This window comes from Microtus oregoni, unplaced genomic scaffold, assembly GCF_018167655.1.
Source record: "Microtus oregoni isolate MIOR12 unplaced genomic scaffold, Mior012 000019F_ref0000042, whole genome shotgun sequence".
Lineage (NCBI taxonomy): Eukaryota > Metazoa > Chordata > Mammalia > Rodentia > Cricetidae > Microtus > Microtus oregoni.
In genome coordinates this window covers 204,623-217,539 of record NW_024543078.1, presented here as the reverse complement: position 1 = coordinate 217,539, position 12,917 = coordinate 204,623, and the positions used below count along the sequence as shown (strand labels likewise).

General features: G+C 50.9%; 1 protein-coding gene across 1 annotated transcript; it reads left to right on the top strand.

Annotated features, from left to right (window-relative positions):
- The first annotated feature begins 2,908 nt into the window (after positions 1–2,908).
- Positions 2,909–10,934, top strand: LOC121459906 (transcription factor Sp7-like). The gene is made up of 2 exons (XM_041669996.1): positions 2,909–2,929; positions 9,666–10,934. Exons 1-2 carry the CDS (start codon positions 2,909–2,911, stop codon positions 10,932–10,934), a joined length of 1,290 nt encoding a protein of 429 aa, XP_041525930.1.
- Positions 10,935–12,917: the final 1,983 nt, after the last annotated feature.

Below are 12,917 nucleotides of genomic sequence, written 5' to 3'. Positions count from 1 at the left end.
CTTTTTTGTTGTTTTGTTTTGTTTTTCAAGACAGGATTTCTCTGTGTAACAGCCTTGGCTATCTTGGAACTCTGTAGACCAGGCTGGACTCAAAACTCGCAGAGATCCGCCTGCCTCTGCCTCCCAAGTGCTGGGATTAAAGGTGTGTGTAGCACTACGCCCAGCTTTATTTATAATGACACAGTCTCAGTAAGGATCCTTGACTAGCATAGAACTTGGCCATGTAGACTAGGCTAGCCTCAAACTCATAAAGTCTAGATAGCTTGCCTCTGCTTCTCAAGTGCGGGATTTAAGGAGTGTACCACAACTGCCCAGTTTGTATTTGCTAATCTTTAATCCCGGCCCTCCCCAGGGAAATCAAATTTGAGAGTTGGGATCCAGAACTCAAGTCCTCCGTGAACTTGCCTTCTGCTTGCAACTTAAGCTACCATGAAGGTCCCTACCATCCATTTCTTATTTTTTTTCTTTGAAAAGCTGTGAGGACAAAAGGAACAGGAAGTGGGTTCTCCCCCCACAAAGAGAAAGTGGGGGCTGCTAGAGAGTGGGGAAGGGCAGGCGAGGTTGAGAGCAGAGGGATTTGCAGGTCCCCTTCCAGGCAGGTCTCCTTTTGGGACATATGTTATTTAAAAAAAAATTATTTATTTTTTTATTTTATGGGCGTTGGTGTTTTGCCTGGATGTATATCTGTGTGAGGGTGTTGGTGGGTCCCCTAGAACTGGAGTTACAGGCAGTTGTGAGCTGCCATGTGGGTGCTGGGAATTGAACCCAGATAGGTCCTCTGGAAGAGCAGCCAGTGCTCTTCACCATTGAGCCATCTCTCCAGCCCCAACAGATGCTATGCTTACCGCTTGGCTGTCCAGTCTTTCCCCATGAACTTATCCCTAGAGACAAGGCATGAGTTAATACTTTAGATCTACCTCTCTGTCTTGATCGACATCCCTTCTCTTTTTCATCTGGATGGGATATCAGAGTTGGAAGTCCTGATCAAGCACTAGCATAACTTCTTTCTTTTTTTCTTTCTTTCTTTCTTTCTTTTTTTTTTTTTTTTTGGTTTTTCGAGACAGGGTTTCTCTTTGGCTTTGGAGCCTGTCCTGGAACTAGCTCTTGTAGACCAGGCTGGTCTCGAACTCACAGAGATCCACCTGCCTCTGCCTCCCGAGTGCTGGGATTAAAGGCGTGCGCCACCATCGCCAGGCATAAATTCTTTCTGCAGAGGGAACTTCTGCATGGCCACTGAGAAGGGAGCCGAGAAGCCCCACCTCGGAAGCAAGATGACTTCCGAGAGAGACCACCTACTGAAGGAAGAACATTAAAACCCTAGCCAAGTAAATAAAAATAAAAAGCTGGGCAGTGGTGGTGCATTCTGTAGGCAGAGGCAAAGCAGATCTCTGTGAGTTCAAGGCCAGCCTGGTCTACAGAGCTAGTTCCAGGACAGGCTCCAAAGCCACAGAGAAACCCTGTCTCGAAAAACCAAAAAGAAAAAGAAAAAAAAAAAAAAAACACCTAGCCAAGAAGACATCAGGGATGGCAACTGGTGCATCAGAAATGAGAGAAGCCGGAATGTTCTTTGAAGGGGGAGATTAATCCCAAGAGGCTAAGTATGGGCATGAATCAGTTGACCCAATGGCCTTCTGCTCTGACCCTCGCTCCTGCGTGCCTGAAATCTCAACTTCCAGCTTCTGTCCTACAAACTTAGGTGGGCCTAGGTCTCATTGAGGATACCCTCCTCTGCAAACTGTGCCATGGTCTTCCCACACCCCATAACTTGCTCCAGGCTAACTCATTGACACTGACAGTTTGGGCAGAACACACAACCACAAAGAGCAGATCATCCCTCCTATTCCACACAACACACACGCACACACACACACGCACAGTGCCATCCTGATTTTATGTGGCTGAATGAACAAGAAAGCATCTCCATTGCCAGCGTTGGGGGGTGGTGGGTGGTAGTGTAGGTGCCCCATTGTGTCATCATATCCATTGTATGTGAGTTTGTCTGTGTTCATTCACCACAGTGACAGTCCCATGTGGGTATGTGGGTAGCAGTATGTACGTGTGCATGCATCATCCCTGTGTTTGTCCATGAGTGTGTATGTCAGTGTGTTCCAGTCTTTCTGTGTGAGTGTCGTCCCCAATCCCCCATCCCCCCCCCAGATCTCTAATTAGTGGTTTGGGGTTTGTTCCTTTTCCCTCCTGTTCTTTCCTTTAGCAGAGCAGCGGCGGCAGCAGCAACCTCGGTAGCAGCAGCAACAGAAGCTGCCGCGCCACTGAGTAGCCGTGAGGACTCCCAGTAGGATTGGATCTGAGTGGGAACAAGAGCGAGCTGACCTGAGAGAAGAGTGGATCCCTCCCAGCGCCCTCAGGCCACCCCTTGCCAGCAGTCTTCCTGCCAGACCTCTTGAGAGGAGACGGGACAGCCAACCCCAGACTCCCCAGGTACAGATGCCGAGCAGCTCTGGGGACTGTCCACAGATGCCTATTGGATTTCTGGGGTATGTAGGACACCTAGGTCTACCAGCCTTTTTCACCTTTCCCGGTAGCACCCCCAAAGAAGCTCTGACAACTTGCCCATATTCCTGCTTCCCACCCGCTCCCTGGGCGCCCCCTTTTTTCCTCTCCCTCCCAGATCCCTTCTTTGGGGAGCTCAGCAAATGAAACAGGAAATTTGGACCCTCTGCCTCCCTCTCTCGCCCTCCTCATTGGATCCGGAGTCTTCTCCGCTGGGAAAGCTGTAATTAGGAGGGTGGATCCCTACAGACAGAGAGCAGCCCCCCCACCCCCACCCCCCAGTCCCTTCTAACTTTAGATCTCTTCTCTCCCATTCTCCCTCCCTCTCCCCTTTCCCTCTGGCTCCTCGATTCTCTCCATCTGCCTGGCTCCTTGGGACCTGATCCCCAGCCTGAGGATGGCGTCCTCTCTGCTTGAGGTAACTGTTTCCTCCTCTTCCTAGGAAACCAGCTACAATCTTCCTGGTCCTAACCCATGCCTACCCCACCCCCTCAGCTCACAGAGGCGGTAGCTGCAAAGCCAGTCACTTCCAGGATCCTTCTGGTGATGAGTAGTGTCCTAGGAGGAGCGAATAGGGGGTAGAAGCAAAGGGAGGGGAAAACAGGGCCAGGGGTCGGAGGGCAGTTAAAGAAGGGGGAGAGAGAGTTAGGTAAAAAGAAAGTGAGGACCCCTAAGGTCACCTAGGCACTAACTGTGAGGAGTGCAAGAACACTGGGGGTGGGGGGAAAATGACAGCAGGGAACAGGTAGGCTGACAGCGGATAGTGTCTGAGCAGGCATGGAGGAGCCTTCAGCTAGTTCTTTGGCTTGGGAGGGAGTCCCATGTCTAGGGCTCCTACACTAAGCAAGATTTGGTCAGGTCTGTGTTGAGGAGAGAGCCTGGACTGGGAGCTGGTGTGTGGGAGAGGAGGGAGGCTGTGGGAGAGAAGAGGAGAACAGCCCTGCATGTGGGGGGCTGACCTGAGAGGGAACCAAGGAGGAGGGACAGGGTCTGAGGCCGCTTGCCCGGCGGCTCACAAATATTTAGCTTTCGGCCAAAGACAAACTGAGCTCTATTTTGGGAGTGGGAGGTGCCAGGGAGGACTGGGCCACTCCCCTCAGGCTGAGACCCCAGTATCCCTTGCCTCTGGTTCTGATGACAGAGAGAATTAGGGTACCATATGAATTTGGCATCTTGAGAAATCACTAACTTTGCCATGGCTTCTGGGGGACCCAAAGCACAGAGTCGGACAGGGAGGACTTACGGTCCTCCAGCCACTTGATGCTGTTTCAGGGTCCTTCTGGAGGAATCTGGGGTGAGATGATCCTCCTTGGATGTCTGTGCCCTCCAGCAGCATCGACTTGTTCATGTTTGGGGGCCTTCAGAAGCCACATCTCAGCCTGGAAGTAGTGGCACACACCTTTGATCCCAACACTTGGGAGGCAGAAGCAGGTGAGGCCAGCGCAATCCACATAGAGAGTTCCAGGACAGCCAGAGCTACATAGAAAGACCATGTCTCAAAAACAAAACAAACAAAATCTCTGTTCTGGGTGCGCTAACTCAGGTCCCAGGAGTGACGAGTCCTTGGTGATTGATTGATCAGAAAGTCACCTGGCTAAACCTGTGGGAGATGTGCATGCGTGTCCACTGGCCTGTGTGTAAGTGTTAGAGTTGCCTACATTGCTGCCTTTGTGGGCACAGGTGTGTGTGTGTGTGTACACAAGAGTGCGTGTGTACTAGAAGCTGGATTAGTTTAGTAAGTACTCAGTCCACATGAGGAGTGGTGTCCATAAGGTTATGAGATAATGACTTTGTGACTGAGTTTGAGGTAATGGCCTACAAGCCAGTAGGGCGGGACACACTCTATAAGCAGATAGGAATCCCGATACAGAGACCTATTCTCAACAGCACTGTGTACCGATTGTTCTCGTGGCCCCTTCCCCAATAGAGTCTAAATTTCTTTATTTATCATTATGTATATGTATGACTATGGGCACATACTTCTACTCAACAGACTATATTGAAACAATGGTTTTGAGGAAGCAGAAAAAAAAGGTGCATTTGAGTCCTGGGTCTGCCAGGGCAAGGACAGTGTTGTGGGCATGCATAGCTTCCCAGCCTTGCCAGCGTGGCACGCGTGCCTGGGGGAGGGGCATCTGGGAGAATTTCTGGAAAGACAGAAGCATTTGGGAATAAGAATGCATGCTTCTGGGTGCTAGGCTTGCCGGTGTCCAGCTCCCTGTGATCAGGACACACCTAACCCAACCATGGACCAATCTCTCTCTCTCTCTCTCTCTCTTTTTTTTTTTTTTTTTTTGAGACATGGTCTCTCTACATAGCTCTGGCTGTCCTGGAACTCACTCTATACACCAGGCTGCCCTCAAACTCAGAATCTGCCTGCCTCTGCCTCCCAGGTGCTGGGATTAAAGGTGTGCGCCACCACCTAAGGCAGTCTTTCCATTTCTATACCTAGTTTTTAGGGTCTTAGGTTCTTCTGCAATGCCCTGGGAATCCCTCTGAGATGAGTAGCTTCTCCAGCAGTGGAAGGAACTTGGGGTTCAGAGAGGGAAGCGACTGCTGTGGTAAGGACACTTAGCTGAGCTGAGGGGAGCTGGGGAGGGGAGGATACTAGGCATGGAGTTGGGAAGCCTGTGCTGTCGGGATAGGGCTCAGTGCTGGAGTGCTTGCTTAGCAGGGATGAGATAAAAATATTCATAATAAAAAAGTTTGGTTTGTTTTTCAAGAAAAGACTTGTGTATTCTCTCTGTAGACCAAGCTGGCCTCGAACTCACAGAGATCCGCTTGCTTCTGCCTCCCAAGTGCTGGGATTAAAGACATGCTCTACCACTGCCTACAAGAACATTTTTAAAAATTATAAAGCTGGGTGAATTAAGAAAACTCGGGAGAAAGCTAGAAGTAGGACCAGGAAGCCAGGGTGCTCAGCCTCTGCAGCTAGTCCCAGCTGTCAGAAGTGTAGTAAGCATTTCCACTGTGAGTTACTTGGAATCAGGCAGTCCCTTCACTTCACTTGACATCAGAGAGAAAGCTTATCTTTCTTCTTCTTCTTTTTTTTTTTTTTGTTTTTTGTTTTTTGTTTTTTCGAGGCAGGGTTTCTCTGTGGCTTTGGAGCCTGTCCTGGAACTAGCTCTGTAGACCAGGCTGGTCTCGAACTCACAGAGATCCACCTGTCTCTGCCTCCCGAGTGCTGGGATTAAAGGCGTGCGCCACCATCACCCGGCTCAAGCTTATCTTTCTTTAGAAGCTCCTCATTCAGTACTTTAAATCTTTTATTTTGTTTATTTTTTTTCCTTTTTTGAGACAGGATCTCGCTATGTAGACTGTCCTGGAACTCACTACGTAGAACAGACTGGCCTCAAACACATAGAGCCCTGCCTGCTTCCCAGTGCTGGGACTAAGGGCATATACCACCACACCTGGCTAAGCCTTTTAGTTTAAAGGGTGGTGGGACAGGGATGAAGAACAGGGAAACTGGAAAATGGGTATCTTGGTTTCTACAAGGTAATGCATATGAGCATACATAGGAGCTTGAACCCTTTCCCTCAGCTCTTACAGAGCGAGCAGCGCTGGGGTGGAACTTCTCCAGCGCTTGGCTCCCAGAGCAGGCCGGTACTTTGCTTTTTCTTTCTGACCTCCACGGCCCCCATTGGCCCTTCCTCCCAAAGTCGGGGTCTCATGTCAGCCTAGGGTTGGCTGTCTTTTTTACCCCTCCCTACCTCCCCACAGCTGGGTGGGGTCCCTGGGCTTGGCTGAGGCCCTTGTGGCCACAGTGTGAGGGCCGGGCAGGCGGGGGACCGCATCGGCGTTTTTAAAAATAAACCGACCGCAGGGAAGCCACCGGAGCCGGAGCCGAGCAGGGCCATGCTGGGCAGAGGGGGAGGGGCAGCAGCTAAGGGGGAGAAGGAGGGAGGAATGACCTGCTCTGGGGTTGTCTGGGGCCCATCGCCATGGTAGGTTTTCTTAGGTGGGAAGTGTATGCCTTTCTCCTCCTCCGGCTTCCTTCTCCTGTCTTTTCCTGGCCCGGGATCCCTGACCACCTTTCTTTGCTTATTCTGCTTTCCTTGCTGTTGTTTTTCTACTTTCCTGTCCATTTCTGTCTCTTAAAGCAAACATCTCCCTTTGTGGTCCCCTGGTTCTCTGTCATTACCATAGTGGCATACCACAGCTTTGCATGGCACAGTGTCCTTTGTGTCCCAGGTTTCTGTATCTCCACAAGTCTTTGAGTTCCTATGTTGCCACCTCCCCTTCATGCTAAATTTTACTCCTGTCCCACCAGCTTTCCTGCCCTAACCTCTCTGCTTGGGCCCTTAGAAGCTTCAGGGAGCCTGGTGGTAGTGGCTGTGCGCCACCATCGCCCGGCTGTCTGTAGGATGTTTGTTTGTTTTTTGGTTTTTTGAGACAGGGTTTCTCAGTAGCTATGGAGTCAGTTTGGAATTCTCAGAGACCTGCCTGCTTCTGCCTCCTGAGTGCTGGGATTAAAGGTGTGCACCACCACCTCTGGGCAGGAGGCTGTAGAATTAACAAGACCTTACACAGTTGGGCAGGGGTGCAGTATAGCTAAGTCGTGATCGCAAAGCCCTTCACTGAGATGTGGAGACACTAGCCTCACCTCTAGGACTTGGCATCTCATCTCACACCTGCACACTGAACTAGGGGCCACCAGGCAGCTCTGAGAACCCTGGATTCTTGCCTTCCTTTGTAAGATTTATTAGGAAGACATTAGACATTGATTTTTATTTATTTCTTCCTTTCTTTACTTTTCCTTCTTTTTTTCCCTTTCTTTTTTCTTTCCTATCCCCCCAACCCCCACCCCATAAGGTTTCTTTGTAACTCTTGCTAGCCTGTCCTGGAACTCACTTTGTAGACCAGGCTGGGCTTGAATGCAGAGATCTGCCTGCCTCTGCCTCCTGAGTGCTGTATTTAAAGGCATGTACCACAACTAGCACTTTTTTATTTTAACTTTACTTGTATAGGTGTTTTGCTACATGGATGTATGTGCACCATGTGTGTTCCTGGTGCCTGCGGAGCCAGAAGAGGGTGTTGGAACTGCCATGTGGGTGCTGGGAACCTAACCCCAGCTCTCTGGGGGAGCAGTAAGGGCTTTTCACTGCCAAACCATCCCTCCAGCCCCAATAACCAGGTTTTAGAAAAATGTGTGATACACGGACACACGAGGGGAGGGGTGTATCTATGTGAATGCCATGGGAAGTGTGGAAGCCAGAGGACAGAGGACAGCTGTGGGAGGTCTCTCCTGTCATTTTGGGTTCTGGTGCGGGGTGGGGGCTTGAACTTAGGTCATCAGGCTTGGTAACAAATGCTTTTACCCACTGGACCATCTCACTGGCCCCATATGACCAAGCTTTTGTAGGATCTCTCATTTTCTCTCTTTGTTTGTAAGGTAATTGGGTTGAACCCAGTATTTTGTACATACTAGTCAAGGATGCTAGATTGCATCTCTTCCCATGAGATTCTGAATGTGACCTAAGGAGGGGTACCAGGAGCTCCTGAGGCAGGACAGTCACGAGGGTGCTCAGATTGGTCATTCAAGAAAGGGTTTCTCTGTGTAGCCTTGGGTGTTCTGGAACTCGTTCTGTAGACCAGGCTGGCTTCAAACTCACAGAAGCATGCCTGCCTCTGCCTCCCGAGTGCTGGGATTAAAGGTGTGCGCCACCACCACCTGGATACCTCTGTGAATTTTTTGTTTGTTTGTTTTTTCGAGACAGGGTTTCTCTGTAGCTTTGGAGCCTGTCCCAGAACTCACTCTAGACCAGGCTGACCTCGAACTCACAGAGATCAGCGTGTTTTTGTTTTCCAAGTGTTGGGATTAAAGGCATGCACCAGCACCGCGCAGCCACTCCCGTGTTTCTAAAAGGCCTCCTCAGTCCACTTTTATGTCTTCCATTCACTCGCTTGAACGGTTTGGTGTGGACCAGCCCATCCATGGACCACATGTTAGGGGATACTGAGACATGGAAGAGAAAGGCTGTAATTCAGTGTCTTAACCAGCTCCCTGTCTTAGAGAGTCTTGATGACATTGGACGCTTCCATTGCTCAGAGGAACACTAGCTAGTACCAAGAAGCAGGAGGCGCCCAATGCCTGTTTGAAAACCATTCTTGCTTCATCAGTGTAGGCCTGGCGGCAGCCCTATTCCCTCTCTGGGTTCCGACAGTGTCTCTGCTGTCCTCTCCTCTAGCTTCCCAGCTCCAAAGTCCATGCCAAGAGATTCCTTCCCAGGGCCTTGTGGACTTGACTTCAGGGAGATGAGGCGGTGACTCTTCAGTCATGGACTGAAGCAGAAATAGGAAATGGAAGTGAGGTGAAGCCAGGGAACTCTGGACTGGGGTCCAACATGGTTCCCCAGTGCTTTTGCTTCCCTCTGTGCCCCCATACTGCTTCCTGTGGAGAGGCTATGGAAGACAGTGGCCTTGCTGTGCGACCAATCTCATCTCAGAGACTCCTGGGCTCAAGTGACCCTCCTGCCTTGGTGTCCTAAGGAGCTAGGCTTTTTAGTTTGGGTTTTTAGTTTCAGTTTTCCAAGACAGGGTCTCTCTACATAGCCCTGGCTGTCCTGGAACTTACTATGTGTAGACCAGGGTAGCCTTGAACTCACAGAGATCCTCCTGCCTCTGTTCAGAGTTCAGGCATAAAGTTATGCGCCACTATTCCCGGCCTGTTTGCTTTTGAGACAGGGTCTATGCTGCCTGTTCTGGCCTGGAACTGCTGTGTAGCTGAGGGTGACCTGAGCCTCTGGTTTTTCTTACTTCTACCTCCTAAATTATGGTGTGAGCTACCACATTCAGGTCATGCTCTTCTTTGAGGGGCATCCTTTTTGAGTCCCTGGCCATGGCTTGGCTTTTGTCTGCTTCAAGTCCACTTTCCTAGGTCAGGGCCCCAATTCTCACCTCAGCCAGCTCTTCCTCAGACTCCACAGTGGGCACTTCCTGTCTGCTGGACTAGAGTATCAGGTCTGGGCCTCTCCTGTTCTGGCTCCAGGGGTCCAGGGGTCCAGGGCATTGCTGGCATGCCACTCTTCCCTCTAGCTCCCCTCTCTTTAGCTTTCCCTAACCTCTGTGCGTGTCTGTAGGTCTCAGTCCCATAGCTACACTCTTCCCACTCTCATCTTCCTCCTAAGTGGTTCCTTTGGCTCTCTCTACAGGAAGAAGCTCACTATGGCTCCAGTCCCCTGGCCATGCTGACAGCAGCGTGCAGTAAATTTGGTGGCTCCAGCCCTCTGCGGGACTGTGGGACAACAGTGGGAAAAGGAGGCACAAAGAAGCCATACTCCGACCTTTCAGCCCCCAAAACCATGGGGGACGCCTACCCAGCTCCCTTTTCAAGCACCAATGGGCTTCTCTCCCCTGCAGGCAGTCCTCCTGCCCCAGCCTCTGGCTATGCCAATGACTATCCACCCTTTCCCCATTCATTTCCTGGGCCCACTGGTGCCCAAGACCCTGGGCTACTGGTGCCCAAGGGGCACAGCTCTTCTGACTGCCTGCCTAGTGTCTACACCTCTCTGGATATGGCCCATCCTTATGGTTCCTGGTACAAGGCAGGTATTCATGCAGGCATCTCACCAGGTCCAGGCAACACACCTACTCCTTGGTGGGACATGCACCCTGGGGGCAACTGGCTAGGTGGTGGCCAGGGCCAGGGTGATGGGCTACAAGGGACACTGTCCACAGGCCCTACCCAGCCTCCACTGAACCCCCAGCTGCCTACTTACCCATCTGACTTTGCCCCCCTCAATCCAGCTCCCTACCCAGCGCCCCACCTCCTGCAATCAGGGCCCCAGCATGTTCTACCCCAAGATGTTTATAAGCCCAAGGCTGTTGGCAATAGTGGGCAACTGGAGGGGAGTGGTGCAGGCAAACCCCCGCGGGGTGCAGGCACTGGGGGTAGTGGTGGATATGCCGGTAGTGGGGCAGGCCGTTCTACTTGCGACTGCCCCAATTGTCAGGAGCTCGAGCGGCTGGGGGCAGCAGCTGCTGGGCTGCGGAAGAAACCCATTCACAGCTGCCACATCCCTGGTTGCGGCAAAGTGTACGGCAAGGCTTCCCATCTGAAAGCCCACTTGCGCTGGCACACTGGCGAGAGGCCTTTCGTCTGCAACTGGCTTTTCTGCGGCAAGAGGTTCACCCGCTCCGACGAGCTGGAGCGCCACGTGCGCACTCACACCCGGGAGAAGAAGTTCACCTGCCTGCTCTGCTCCAAGCGCTTCACCAGAAGCGACCACTTGAGCAAACACCAGCGCACCCACGGGGAACCAGGCCCGGGGCCGCCCCCAAGTGGCCCTAAGGAGCTGGGGGAGGGCCGCAGCGTCGGGGAAGAAGAAGCCAGTCAGCCTCCCCGATCTTCCACCTCGCCTGCACCCCCAGAAAAAGCCCCTGGAGGCAGTCCGGAGCAGAGCAACCTGCTAGAGATCTGAGCTGGGTAGAGGAAGGTCTCCAGTTCCAGGGTCCTCTTGCCAGGCTCTCTTGGTGTGGTGGGCCACTGCTTGCCCCTCACTCTTTCCTATGCATGCTATACTTGGGGGCTTTCTCCGCCTGACCCCTAGACATTAACCTGGCTATCTCCTTAGCTCTTCTCCCTTTACCCACTTAGTCAAACTCCTCTCAAGCCCTTGCCTGTGCCTGTGCTCTGGCTTCCTAAACTCTCTCGTCCCTTCCGTGTTCACAGCCTCTTACTTTTTTCTTCCATTTGGACTCCCATCGCCCTCATTAACTCTTTGCCATCGAATCTTTTTGCTTCCCAACCCTATTCGCGACTTCCCCAGCAGCTTCCGGCTGAATTCAGGCTTCTGCTGTGCTTCATTCCCTTGAGCCTTTTTTAAAAAAAGCAAACACAATGATGATGATAATTTATTGCCCCCTGGTGGTTCTTCATTAGGAAGCAGAGTTAGGGAAATTGGTGTTAGTTACCCGGCTGGGAGCATAGTGCCAAGAAGGGGGCAGACCAAGGGGGATCTGATCCCCAAGATGGGGTGACCCCAGGGTCAGGGAGGCTGCCCCCAGCCTTGAGTACTTAACCCCTACGCACCAGGAGTAAACAATAGTAATAATAATAATTCTATTTATCTAAGTTATGACAGGTCAGGTAGAGTGAGCTGGAGAGGGAAGGGGATTTTCCTTTTTCTTTTTTGCTAAGGAAATTCTAGTCAAATGCATTTCTGTATAGACAAAAAACGGTAGTGGAGATCTTGTTCATAGATCTCTATCATCAAGGTCTCAGTGGGGTTTTTAAAATTGGGTTGTTAGTTAGAGTTTATGTGGGTGTCTCTCAGTAAGGTCACTAAGATCCCCAGCCCCACCCAGAAGCTGTGAAACTTCAAGTCCTGCGGAGGGGAGGACTGGACTGCCTGGATCCCAGCTCTCTGGACCTCAGCGCAGGTTCTTCCACTACCCCTCTCAAACCCTGTGACCGCTTCAGGCTAATAACCCCGTTGTCATGGTTACCGAGAACTTGCAGTTGCCGTCTGAAGCTTGTCCTTTGGGGAAAGTCCACCTAACAGGACTTTGGTTTGGAGGTGCCCCTTCTGAAATGGGGGGAAGGCTTTCTCTGGGAATAAGTTCAAGTGAATCAAGTATTTATTGAATGCCTACAATGTTCAAGGCCTAGAAGCCATGAGAAGAGTTTATTGCAGGACAGAGGTCCCTAAACGGATTTGGGGTTACAGCCACAGGCCCCCAGTCTGAGTTTCCACTCCATTCCAGTGACTTTTAAAAGCCGCTTTGTGCCTTTGGACGCCTTTCCTGAGACTATTGGGTCTTCCGGTTCTGTCCCCTGCTCCTTCTACCAAAATAAAGGGTAAAGCCCGTGGAGTCTGGGAAGAACATACATCGTTGAAAGGATCATCCCCTTGTGGAGTCTTTTTTTTTTTAATTTAATAAATAAAAGTTCGATTTGAAATTGTGTCTGGTGAGAAAAGGGGAAGAGGTGGGGGATGGATGGGCCATGGGACATTTCTTTTTTAAAAAAAAAAATATTATGGGGCTGGAGATATGGCTCAGTGGTTAAGAGCATTGCCTGCTCTACCAGAGGTCCTGAGTTCAATTCCCAGCAATCACATGGTGGCTCACAACCATCTGTAAAGAGGTCTGGTGCCCTCTTCTGGCCTTCAGGCATACACACAGACAGAATATTGTATACATAATAAATAAATAAATAAATAAGTTTATTTATTTGCTATGTATACATGACATTCTGCCTCCATGTATGCCTGCATCAGATCTCAGTACAGATGGTTGTGAGCCATCATGTGGTTGCTGGGAATTGAACTCAGGACCTCTGGAAGAGCAGGCAATGCTCTTAACCACTGAGCCATATCTCCAGCCCCATGGGACATTTCTTTAGCAAGGTGGGGATATTTAATCCGGCGCGATTGCGTTTCACGCTGAAACTTAAAAAAAAA

Coding starts and splice junctions, on each gene's coding strand:
- LOC121459906 (XM_041669996.1), top strand. CDS start 2,909: ATGGCGTCCTCTCTGCTTGAG. Junction 2,930..9,665: donor TGGCGTCCTCTCTGCTTGAG/GTAACTGTTTCC, acceptor CTCTCTCTACAG/GAAGAAGCTCACTATGGCTC.